The following is a 13050-nucleotide window of genomic DNA, read 5'->3' as shown; positions in this document are numbered from 1 at the left end:
ACATTTGTAATTATTTGCATTATATTACAATTTTCTAATATTTACTGACAAAATTTTGTTACGCTCGTTACGCTCGCATAATTAATTTGTCGTTTCAGGAATCGTGCCGAAATCGTTGTTTGCAACCTGTTGACGAGTTTGAGCGTAAGTTATAAGTCGTGCAACAGAATTGCAAAACATATAAAGAAAATGTTTTGTATGAATATTATATGTATATATATTAAAATTATTTTACGATAGCTTATCCAAGAATAAATGAGAAAGCTGACGCAAATGTTACTTTACACTGTAGAGGAATGAACACGCTAATAATTAAACATCATCCTCGTGGAAGCTATATTATTCAACAAAGCGTTTCCATCGACACTTGGGGTCCAATCATAGTGGTAAATGCTGTTTTTAATTTTAATCGTTTCAGCCATTTGTTACCACAATTTAAGCGTCAACAAACTTTTTCCTCGACGTGATCGAAAATCAATAAAAGGAAGGAGCTGGATTAGAGAGAATGTAACGAATGTAATGATTTTTAAACGATTTAGTTTAGGTGTTTTACATATGTCGATTGGGATATTTCAAACATCGCGAAAGAGCTTAAGTAAGACAAACAACATACGATGGCGTTCATAGATTCGTTCAATTATTTCTTTATGTTTGCGTTTGCATTTTTCACACAATAGGAATAGAATCAAAGAAAAATATATTTTTCAAACGAAAACGTTTCTTTGACTCTCATACTCTGCATATTAGATATACATATGTCAATCGATTGATTAAGAAAAACGATCGAGCTCTCTCGATTACATTTAAAATCAACGTTTATGCGCTTTTTGCCTATCTTTATACAAGATTTCTTCCGTAGAACAATGGTGGATTATCGATCTTTTCAAATTTGACACCAGGTACATTTTATCGTTATCGTTTACACAGAATAACACAGCGCGGCTTCTCATTAGCTGAAACATCGGATTGGTTTTCAACTTACGCAGGTATCGAATTGAAATCTTTTACTTCAGAAGCTCTCAACATTGCTGCATATAATCGCAAGATTAACATCGTGTAAAAAAATGCTTTATATATATATTCGAAATAATATTAAGCTTTTGCTACATCATTTTATCTGTCATCAAGAATTAATTAAGATTAATATTTGCAGTTGATTACCAGCCAAACCAAGTTGAACACATTTCAGTTATAAAAATTGAAGAAGAAAATGATAATGTGTGTGAATTACGAACTGAAATTGTTTTTCAACCTGTTGAAGGTAACATTTTTATATTATTATTAGTTATGTATATAGCATTGTGATTATATTTTTTTAGACCAGAGCTGTAATTATAATATATTATCTTGGTCAGGAGAACATGATTTGATCAATTTTTATTTAAAAAAGGTAAGAGAGAGAGAGAGAGAGAGAGGGAGAGAGAGTTTAAATTTATCTCAATTTTCTCAATAAAATTATTAATATTGTTCAGTTATCAGTTGTTACATTCATATATATTTCTTCAGTCTTTAGATTTTCGCTTTTCTCTTAGACACTTACGATACGATCAGAATATTACTATATCAATTCGATCAACTAACGATGACTTTTCGAAAGCCAGTAATGCAACAATGTTTACTTTTATCACACCATCGTGTCTACAAATTCATCATAATTTAAGCATCTGCGGTAAGTTAATACAATAATTTTGCCGAGTACATTTTGAATTTTTTCTTCAAAGTTTTTTTCTTCAAAGAATTGCTTCAAGTGTATAATAATATCTTTCTCGAATTTTATAGCACCTGAAAAGGTAAAAGGTTTGCAGATAGAATATATTCGAAAGCGAAGTGAAAAATCATATGATGTTGCAGTTAATTGGAATAAACCTTTTCTACAACCGGATAATTACACGTTACAATTTAACTCGCTTCAATTTGAATCACGTTTACTAGTTGTACCCGGAGTCAGTATTATCATAATAAAGTATAACGATTCCTTTATTTAAAAACGTTTCTTATAAGAAAAAAAAAACACAAATTTTTGCTTTTTCTATAGGATGCAATCAAAGCTCTTTTCTCAAACGTCGATGTAAGACTGCGGTATGAGATCAATATTGTAGCAGAATCAATGGGCGGTGTAAATTTACCATCGACTATATCCGGCAGTATCGACGAAGCTTCAGGTAAGCATGTAAACATGATCATTTCAATCGTCACATGAATAAAATTGGTATTCAGATGAGACATGTGCGACATAATAGTTGCAGAGCTATCTTATCGCGAGATTATCATAGCGTTATCAACACTAGTGATTGTTATGGGGGTATTTGGAATAATTTATATGCAACATCGTAACAAGAGAAAGGAGAAGAATAAGCAAACTAATATGGAATATATGCATTTTGAGGTAAGCTCAGCAATAAACCAGTGTTATATTTATATGATGCGGCCAATTGTAAGATATACTACCTGTAGTTGACTTTTGTCGTGTAATTAATTTTCAATCTCAAATATATGGTAAGCTTGGACTCCAAGAGTACTAATTTTTCGCTTACAGGGTTCTATGGATTCCCTAAAGAAACTTTTAAATCGTGATTATGCAGTAGAGAATAACGACACTCTTTTGCCTCATAATAAATTTCTACTTGCTCCACAACGGCTAAAACTTAAAGGTATATTAGGCAGTGGAGCATACGGCATCGTTAGACTTGCTTCGTTACAAGATGAATTTGGCGCTATCACAGACGTAGCTGTTAAAATGATGAAAGGTATGTTGATAAAATAAGACTAAATAAAAAATCTATTTATATCTATTAAATATAATACATACTCAAGAGAAAGTTACATTCAAATAAGTATACGTATAGTAATCGTACTGGAGGAGCATTAAAATGTATATAGACGAACAATTTTATTTCGTACATTTATACATACAGATGATCCAACAGTAGACGATGTAAAAAATTTTTATCGAGAGATTTCAATGATGAAGTCCGCCGGTCAACATCCGAACATAGTGTCTTTAATTGGATATTGTACTTTGTATAATAAACCTTTGTTAGTAGTGGAATATTGTAGTAAAGGTGATTTACAAACATATTTAAGAACGGTGAGCTACATCAAAGAGTATAATATATGTATATGATGTTACGTGTGTATGTAACTTGAAAAATGCATTAGTTTTGTTTTAAGTGATAAATGACATACTTTAATTGTTTCAACCATTTCATTAAATTTTGTTTTTAGATTTGGCAGAATATAGTGAACGCCGTATTCGAATGTAGGACTCACTTAGAATCTAATGTGGCGTCTTTTGCCAACAAGAACACAGACCAAGGTAATATGTACATATATGTTTATTTCGTGATATATATATATATATATATATGGGGTACGAGGGTCAGAAATGGAGGGATCTTGCTCAGGGACGGGAACAGTGGCGGGATTTGGTATTTGCGGCAATGAGCTTTCGAGTTCCTAACGCATAATAATAATAATAATAATAATCATAATAATAATATATATATATATATATATATATGTGCAGGCGCGCGCGTGTGTCTGTCTGTTTGATTTACATTAAATGCGTTCCACTTTACTATTGTTTGCAACGCTTGCGAGTATCATTCTATCCTTGTTCTCATCAAATGTTATAGTAAACAAAGATAAAATAATACATGCGAGTGTTGCGAACGTTAAATGGAATACACTCACTGTGTGTTACACATGTATATTTACATATTATTATATGTACTATGTGATAATAACTTCAAATGCTCAAACGAAATATTTTTTTATTGTGCAGAAAAATGTGTCTGCAACTATCAGAATACGCATACGATCGCTAATCGCTTATATGATATTCAACGAGGTAAATCGCACAGATGTATCGAATATATTTACATATATAATATAGGCAGTACATAATTATTCCGTTAACGTTTTTCCAGATGTGACTAAATATATAGAAAATATTATTACTTCTGCCGATTTATTGAATTTTGCTAGACAAGTAGCTATAGGAATGGTAAGTCGTGTCAATATATTAATAATTATTATATTGAGTTTGTATTTTAAAATAAATACGACCACTTTCTTAATTCTATTGTTTCATTATATAAATCAGAATGCGATGGATATTATGTTTAGGAATTTTTATCTTCTAATCGGATAGTACATCGTGATTTGGCTGCTCGTAATGTATTAGTGCGATCAGATAGAGTGGTGAAAATTTCGGATTTTGGTCTCAGCCGGGATATCTATCAAGAAAATGTTTATCGAAAGAAAGGAAATGGTAAATTGCCTTTAAAATGGATGGCAATCGAGGCTTTAACGCATCAAATATATACTACTTACAGTGACGTGTATGCATTATATTGTAAATTATATTATACTTGTATAAGTACATTACGCCATCTATTTGATTGTTGACAATGAAATTTTGGATTATAGATGGGCTTTTGGTATTTTATTGTGGGAAATTGTTACTTTAGGTGCCACGCCTTATCCTGATACTCCCACAAATAAAATTTTACAATTCCTCAAATCCGGATATCGAATGGAGAGACCACCAAATTGTAGTCGAGAACTGTATGTATATTCTAACGCGGCGTTCCTTTAACAGATTTCTAATTTTCAGATTTCTTTAATTTTAATGAATATAAACAACTGGTGCCAAGTTAAATTTTACTAATTTCCCTAATTTCCCTAATTTCCCATAAATTTCCAGTTTTATACCTACTCTTTTTCTTAAAAAAAATTTTTTTCAGATACAGCATAATGTATTCATGTTGGAATATAAGACCACAAAGTAGACCTACTTTTACTGAATTAAAACAAAACTTGGATAAATTGCTTAGCAATTATTCAGAAAATAAATATTTGAGTTTGTGCGATGTTCTGTATGAATCAGCTGACAAACGTAATGAGTCAAAGTCGATTAATGCGTATTAAAATGTATAGCACAATTATATTAACTATAGCTCATTAAATTGAATTTTAACATGGCAATTTTTACTATGACCAAAATCATTTATCTCCTAATTATTATACATACAATAATTTAATTGTGTGATGTATAATATAGACGATCACTCAATTTTATAATGAATTGCACCATCCAAGTGTTATAGCACAAAATGCATAGAACATAACATAGCTGCTTATACGTGACATATATCTGGGTTGATAGACATCCAGCATAAAATTGCTATATTGATTTATATAACGCTTTTAATTAATTTAAACAATCTTATGCTAGGAACATATGCAGCTGTCATTTTGCCCTAATTTATCATCTTCCACACAACCTTTTCAATAAATTAAAGTTACATAAACAATGTATTGTAAAAAGTATCCCATTTATTGCTTTTACTTATGTATACCGAGATATTATTTCTGGAAACTGTGCAACATAATTATATTTTTTTTCAAATTCCTGAGTTTTCGTACAATTAGATTTAAGAGGTAAAATATTCATTATGTTTGTCGTAAGTTCTACAGGCCTAAGTGAACCAAAAAAATCTGTTACCGGTACTTTATCTGGATCCCTTCTAAACAAATCTCTTCTTACACCCACTGTTGATAGACAATAATCTCTCGGACATACTTTCAACTAGAAAATATTACTCTCGATTAATGATATGATAAGAGAACTTACATTTAGCATTACAATAAGATACTTACAAATTCACCTAATGTTTTAGTGCTAGATGGTTCTACTTTCTCCAAAAAATTTAATGCATAATAAGTGTATCGATCTATAATATAAACACCAATGGCTGGATCTACATGATGCTACAAATATGATATATTAGAATAGATTGATAGCTGTAGTACACTTAAAAAATGCTTTTTACTTACAGAAAGTGAATCTTCTCCCACTAAACTAGAAGCAACTGCTAATATGTTTGGAGAATAAAATTTCTCGTACATGGAACTCGCTTGACAAGTGTCAACTACAAATAAAATTTCGTGGTATCTCCGTTTTTGCCACATTTGTTCTAATGCATCACCTAACTCTTGACTGGTGATTTCTTCAGAATCTTGGAACTTTAAAAATCCATTACCACCATGGCCAGTTAAATAAATTAAAATGTTTGAACCTTCATCTGTTAATAGCTTTTTCGATCTTGGGGTTCCCTGAGCTAAGCGTCCGGTTAGTAGCCTTACAAAATTTTCTACAGTTACTTCATAACCTCTATAGTCGACTTCTACATCATCGCCATAAACATTAATATGCTGTTTAATGTTGTTAAAAACAGTCGCTGGTCTAGGATTCCTAGGATTGCACGCCATATCGTCGGCTATCATCAGAATGATTTGCGAATCTGGTATTCCTAAACGTTTGACACTTCGGTAAATAGATAAAACATTAGCAACATGTCGATAGTTGAACCAGAAACGCGATGTATCGACCAAAACAGCCCAATTATTCGAATGTTCAGTTTTCACAAAGTTATCTGCTATCTATAATATTAAATAAAAGGATAATGCAATAAATGATAAGGAAATTAGACTTTAAAAGGGCAAATCGAAGAATTACATGCAGAAGACGCGTACCTCCAACATATGGCATGACATCAAAAAAGAAATCAATATCGTTATCGTTGTACAATATGCCAAATGCATTTTCATCTTCAATATAGTTACAAATTTTTCTATATAAGAATATAGGACTAGGTTAGTTCAATTACACATTAACTAAAGTGATAGCCATAAACCAGATATCGCATTCGCATCATCGCCTAGGCACTAGAATTTTTCTCGTATATTGGAACATTAATTTGATTTTACGTATGTATGAAACGAAAAAATCTGGCAGAAATAAATGTCACTCTGCTCCGCGGACCGAGATATTAATCTATCTAAAGTTAACGAGTATTCAGGTTAGAAAATCAGTCACAGGTTACAGCCACAGTACATACAGTAGCGCAACTCGCTGTCGGCACCTTCGATGTGAGCGTGGCCAAAATGGAGTGCGCATGCGCGAAGTTACCTAGGTTGCCATGGTTACCACCTAAACTTTTTTCTCTTTTCATTCTTTTTTCGCTCTGTTAAAACTCTAGAGTTATTCGCGTCGCACTCCAACAAATGCGTTGAAGTAAGTAAGAGCTGTTATAGGAACATATTAAAGCATGCAACGCGAATAAACCTACTATTACAATGAAATAATCTGATGAATGATGAATAATCATTATATATTGTTCTTTTTTTCACAATTTTTTGGAACAGACACAGTACCTGAAACAGAGCTAAAATCATAGTGCTCTACTAAGAAGAGCTAACCTACAGAATTATATAAGTTAACTATTCTCTCAAAAAGAAAACTTTCTTGTTCGGTTTTCTTCTTTATTTTCGTTCACTTTTTCACTTCACTTTTTCACGAGACTAGTCTCTTGAGGTTTCTCACATAACATTACCAAATGGACAATGTAAGTTATATTTCCCTCTAAATTTCTGCTTTCAGCTCTTTAAATGGAACATTTAACATAAAACAGTCATTTAAATAGAAAGAGAACAATAAAGAAGGAGAAAATGAGACAGGACAACTTGCTTATTTCGCGCATGCGCACTTCATTTTGGCCACACAAAATCGAGAGAGTTGCGCTACTGTGTATACTATGTCACAGCCATGATGTAAGGGGTTGCGCACAATGAAAGGAATAGGGAACAGGGAACAAAGAATAAGAATTTCAATCTATTAGAAATCCTGTATTGTGGAATATACAGTTTCTGATAGGTTAAAATTCTTGTTCCCTGTTCCCTATTCCTTTCATTGTGCACAGCCCCTAAGAATATAAGGCATATGTACTATTGCACATAATGACGATAGCAATACTGGAAATAACCAATCAAATTTTGGCCAAATTTATGCACTTTCCTGCTTATAATAGCGCTGACATATTGGAATAACTAATCAAAATTTGGCCTCCAATTCACTCTCCTACTACACATCCTTGGGAATGGTATACCTTATCTTTCTACATCATGGTCACAGCCACGCACATGGTGGCGCACAAGGAAAAAACTAAAGGTGCATTGATATGCAAGCGTCAAGCGTCAAGCAGCGGAAGCAGCAACCAATTAACGAGGCAATTTTTACAGTGACGTAAAAAATATCTTTTATATCACTTCCCGGATCGCCTAGCTAATTGGTTGCTGCTTCCGCTACTTGATGCTTGCATGTAAATGCACCTTAAGTCCACATCAGATTTCTGATTCTATAAGCCGACTCGACTGCCAAGTCTGACTGCCGACCAATAATGGACCAATCAATAAGACTGATTCAATGTGATTAGTCCATTATTGGTCGGCAGTCAGAGTTGACAGTCGGGTCGGCTTGCAGAGTCGATAGTCTTTTACCGGTAAAGTCCGGTACGGACTTTAAGCGGAAAGCATAGACTTTTACATAGCGCATAACACATAATGCATGAGAAAATGTACCAATCAAAGTCCTTCGTTTCCTTCCTTCTCATGAAATAAAGAACTCTGATGGCCATTCTACAATAAGCCATTATTATTAGTCATAAATCAAAAGTTAGAAGTTGGAAATTGACGACTGTGATTGATCAATTTTCAGTTTCTAACTTCTGATTTATGACTAATAGCTTATTGTAGAATGCGTGTGATTAATTGGATTTCTTATGTCTTACATATATGTTATGCATTATGCAAGCGTCTGTTATGCTCCTCGCTTTAAGGAGACTCCCTCAGTTCATGATGTAAGAATGCAAGGTGTATAATAGCAATATTGGAAACAACCAATCAAATTTTGGCCATAATGCACTTTTCTGCGTATAATAACGCTAGTATATTGAAATAGTTAATCAAATTTTGGCTACAATTTACTCCCCTACTACGTATCTTCGGGAATGATACACCTTTGCTCGTATTCATAGTCAGACCTTGTACTTAAGGCTTCCTTAAATTTATTTTTAAATGCTCAGCTAATGAAATAATTCGTAGAGCATCTGAAAATGAATTTAAGGAAGCCGGCTGGTATATATAATCGGTTTTTACTTCAAAACCGTTTAAAGTAATATCTTAAGACGCTAATGCGGCTTTCTGATTGGTTCACGACATGTCAAGATTGAATTTAAGACAGTCTTGAATGTAAGAATCGACTATTACCCGTATATTCATAGTCCTTCCTTGAGAAATGATGATTCCTTGTTCCTTATTTCGCGTTTCATAAACTTTCTTTGACCAAATAAGGAGCCTTATTAGCTTCCTTTTCTTAAGGGAGGTTACGAGTTTCCTTGAGGAGGAGGTGCAGTTTTCATAACTAAGTAAATCTTCAAATTTATTTTGTCACACTGATCTTTTTACTTTCAATAGCTTTTAATTTAGATTTGTCGCATCGATAATTATTTTCAATAGCTTTTTTTCGGAAATAAACTGTGCCAAAAGCATTTTCTCCTTTTTCATATAATAAGCATTATGGCGAATTCGACTAGAAGCACTGATGCATATTAAAGCCATTGTACACTGATTCAATTTTAGTATAAAAATAAAATGCAAATATCTTGAATTATGAAATACATATTTTACCTAATAGTGCAATAAAATGTATTGAGTATTTCAGGATTTAATCAATTTCTATGTTTATGTATAAACATATCTTTATGTTATTTTGTGTACGATTTAATGTGCACCACTGCATACTGAGAGCGTCCAATCAAATTCGCTATAAGTAATATGATCGACAAAAATGAGAGAAAAGGATCGTGGAAGACGGCCAATCTTTATCTCTTTTCATTCAACGATATAACGAGAAAGAGAATGAATGGGAGATTTTATCTTAATAATTAATGTCTTAAGATGTTAATGTAGCCTTCTGATTGACTTCTTAAGACCGTGCTTGAGACGATCTTGAATATAAGATCTGATTATGAATACCAGCCTTACATTCTGATCCGGTTTAAACCCTCGATGGAAACTAGACCATTTTTTCCTACGGCGTACTCATGCGCAGGCTGCAGGACTGCCAAGTTTACAAGCGCCGTGAGAGTCGAGAATCGAAACTTAACTCAAAACGCAAAATCGATTCACTTTTATTAACGTAAGTGGAGTCTCCTTAACACTGAATTATATATACTATATACACTGAAATGGGCATCGAGGAAAATTCATGGCCACAATTGATCAGCCGCAATTTTAGTTGGGACGATATTTGAGCGAATCAGAAGCGTTCGCGCGCGCGCGATGTATCGATCGATGTATGGAAATCTATATGGACATGAATGATATGTAAACAAAAATAATGTCACTTCAATTTTATTAGTACATTCAATAAAATAACATTAATAACCTATTTCATATCCTACATCGTTAACACATGTGCAGGAATTGATACATTTAATAACAAAAATTCTTACCTATGAAATGAAATAGCCTTTTTACTTTTCTGCTCACAACACTTCATGTCGATGCTTTGCACATTTTACAGTGATTTTATAATCTTTCAAAGTAATTTTTCAAATATAATCCCACACACGATGATCTTGCTGACATATGCGTCTCACTAAAGAACATTAAACGTAAGTGTACATGAGCACCTAAAAGCTTCTGATTCGTTCTTATATTGATCAAATTAAAATAGCACTGATCAATTGGTGCCACGATTTTCTATCCTTCACAGTGGAGATGTCCATTTCAGTGTATATATAGTTCAGTGCTCCTTAGTCTATCAAATTTATCTTTCTGGTGGCGCATAATGGCGGCAAAGGGTGGAGGATATGGAATCCAATCACATTTAATATATTTTTTGGGTATCGCCATAATTTGAATTTTATATTGTTTTTATATTTATAGATTAATGAGTACAACTTTGTTGCTGCGTTTTTTATACATGTAAGTGTCAATCCTTTGTTATTGTTTGTTTTAATCTAGCAAGATGGATAATTGAAATGTCGATTGTAGATTTTTTTATTTCCGTGTAGCCCAGGAACGCTAGGGTTGCACAGTCATCACTATACATGAAATATGTCCATATACATGTTCATATATCCTTCTTTCTTTTGCAAAATTATTTTTTAGTGTAATAGGAATAATAGTAATGTGAAAACATAAAAAATAATTAAAGGGATAATTTTCGCATTGTTTGTTTTAGAAAAAAAGAAGTTCGGAAAAATGTAAAAAAAATTGCTCATACATATTTATACATAATTTTACATACATAAATAAGTTTTTTCATTTCTTTAAACTTGATTTTTTTTAAATAGTGCCAAAATCACCTTTTTAATTATTTTTAATGTTTTCACATTTCTGTTATTTTTTTTACACTAAAAAATAATTTTATAAAGGAAAATAGAATGTATGAACATATTTTCATACAATTATACATGTTTATACGTGAATATTTATGCGTGTATGTTTAGATATATTTATACACATTTATGCATGAAAAATTTTTTACCGGATATAAATTTTCATGTAGTGTTTGATAGATTTTTATTCAATAGATGCCAATATATGGCATTGTGTCTTAATAATTTTTTTTTTATATAAGGAATTGCTTATTGTATGTAAAAGAATATACATATAGAAGACTTATTAAGTAGAATTTATTATTATCGATACAAATTGGCCATTTGTTTTTATTATGCAACAGAAAATTATACATACAAAAAAATATATATATATAACTAGACTTTCAATTCTTCAAATGAGATATACATAGATACTTGAATAAATCAATTTTATATAATAGATTTCGATAAAAAAATAAAGATTAAATATAGATTTCAAACTTAATTTTTTAAGGGATAATGCTTATAATTGATAATGATTATAATGGATCACCACGTATATAATAATTTATTTAAACATTTATACATTTATAATATATATCCACAATCTTGAAAACAGATGTGAGTTTAAATATTATACACGTATAAAACTGTGTATAAAATTATAGAAGTACATATAATTACATAGAGTGTTTGAAAGTAGACTGATGAAATATTTGATTGAAACAACGATATTCTTCTTAAAAATTCAAAAATTGAAATGTCATAAATATTTTATAAATATTTTAAGAAATGATTTTTGGAACAGTTAGATTTTTCATCTTTTATTTTATTAAAAAATAAAAGATATTTGTGAAAAAAGTATATACGAGTATATATTATTTATATTTATATTAAAATTTATATTTGTATAAATGCTAATCAATAACACAATAATATATTTAGCTTTATTGTTTTCCAACTATGAAGACACATTATAATCTTAAAAATATATAATAAAATTTGAAAACTTTGAAATTTACGAATATTTTATTAGATTTATATTTGAAAAAAATCATCTTAGTTCGCTCTGAAAAGAACATTGTTGTTTTTAGCATACATAATATGTGCCAATGATCAAATGCATGTGTGTGTGTGTGTGTGTGTGTGTGTGTGTGTGTGTGTGTTTACATCTCTGACATATATAAACATATAAAACACACACAACACGCATATACACACACAGATACAGGGTATCCAATTTTAATGAAAATAGTGAAACATTAAAACGAAGCAATTGACAAAAACAACTGATAAAAATAATGATTAGAGTAAAAGCCGTACAATCTGAAGAGAATAAAATAATAGTAAAATCAATTTTCGAAAAAAATTTTTCAAAATCATATAAAAAAATTATTGCAACTTTTTAAAATGGAGTTATACGATTTCTCTACATAATAATGATTTTTCTAGTTATTATGAATATAAAAATATAATATTATAGTTATTAAAAATCAATATTTTATGTTTATGAGATATTTTATATTTTATTTTGGCAAATCTTTACATAAATTATAAAATATTTCTTAAGAATAATGATGTGATTAATGGATGTAGAGAAAATATATAGCAGCTCTTCAAAAAAGTTATGTAATTGTATTATATATTATAAATTGCACAATTTTTTTAGAAAACTGCATATTTTCTTTATATACCGATACATTTCATTAGTCTGTGCATAAAAGTATTAAGATACAGTTTAAAAAAATTTAACTTATGAAATATTTTATATTTTATATCGAAACATAAAATATTTTTTAAACTGTAGGTACATATTTTA

General features: G+C 30.9%; 2 protein-coding genes across 2 annotated transcripts in view; one reads left to right on the top strand and one right to left on the bottom strand.

Moving 5' to 3' along the window:
- Positions 1-5005, top strand: part of LOC108746495 — a 12419-nt gene extending 7414 nt beyond the window's left edge. Inside the window, exons 5-21 of the mRNA XM_018483312.1 lie at positions 47-144; positions 241-386; positions 860-986; positions 1154-1261; positions 1320-1390; positions 1507-1669; positions 1780-1943; positions 2036-2162; positions 2241-2386; positions 2537-2747; positions 2916-3088; positions 3226-3316; positions 3785-3850; positions 3930-4006; positions 4129-4343; positions 4432-4569; positions 4749-5005. Coding sequence (XP_018338814.1) covers positions 47-144; positions 241-386; positions 860-986; positions 1154-1261; positions 1320-1390; positions 1507-1669; positions 1780-1943; positions 2036-2162; positions 2241-2386; positions 2537-2747; positions 2916-3088; positions 3226-3316; positions 3785-3850; positions 3930-4006; positions 4129-4343; positions 4432-4569; positions 4749-4932 — 2305 coding nt within the window. The 3' untranslated portion in view covers positions 4933-5005. The remainder of the gene's footprint in view (positions 1-46; positions 145-240; positions 387-859; positions 987-1153; positions 1262-1319; positions 1391-1506; positions 1670-1779; positions 1944-2035; positions 2163-2240; positions 2387-2536; positions 2748-2915; positions 3089-3225; positions 3317-3784; positions 3851-3929; positions 4007-4128; positions 4344-4431; positions 4570-4748) is intronic.
- An 83-nt stretch (positions 5006-5088) lies between these two features.
- Positions 5089-6891, bottom strand: LOC108746465 (putative GPI-anchor transamidase). Its single transcript, XM_018483263.1, has 4 exons — positions 6541-6891; positions 5842-6447; positions 5665-5775; positions 5089-5593 (listed from the first exon to the last, which is right to left on the bottom strand). Exons 1-4 carry the CDS (start codon positions 6613-6615, stop codon positions 5354-5356), a joined length of 1032 nt encoding a protein of 343 aa, XP_018338765.1. The 5' UTR covers positions 6616-6891; the 3' UTR covers positions 5089-5353.
- Positions 6892-13050: the final 6159 nt, after the last annotated feature.

This window comes from Trachymyrmex septentrionalis, unplaced genomic scaffold (assembly GCF_001594115.1).
Source record: "Trachymyrmex septentrionalis isolate Tsep2-gDNA-1 unplaced genomic scaffold, Tsep1.0 scaffold107, whole genome shotgun sequence".
In the NCBI taxonomy this organism is placed as follows: Eukaryota; Metazoa; Arthropoda; class Insecta; order Hymenoptera; family Formicidae; genus Trachymyrmex; species Trachymyrmex septentrionalis.
The sequence above is the reverse complement of the archived record's forward strand: the minus strand, read 5'-3'. Positions and strand labels throughout refer to the sequence as shown.

Excerpts from the sequence above, each read along its gene's own strand:
- LOC108746465 (XM_018483263.1), bottom strand. The coding sequence starts at position 6,615 with ATGAAAATGCATTTGGCATATTGTACAACGATAACGATATTGATTTCT. Across the intron at positions 6,448-6,540 it reads TGTCATGCCATATGTTGGAG|ATAGCAGATAACTTTGTGAA; the intron begins GTACGCGTCTTC and ends TTAATATTATAG. Across the intron at positions 5,594-5,664 it reads CTAAAACATTAGGTGAATTT|TTGAAAGTATGTCCGAGAGA; the intron begins GTAAGTATCTTA and ends AATATTTTCTAG.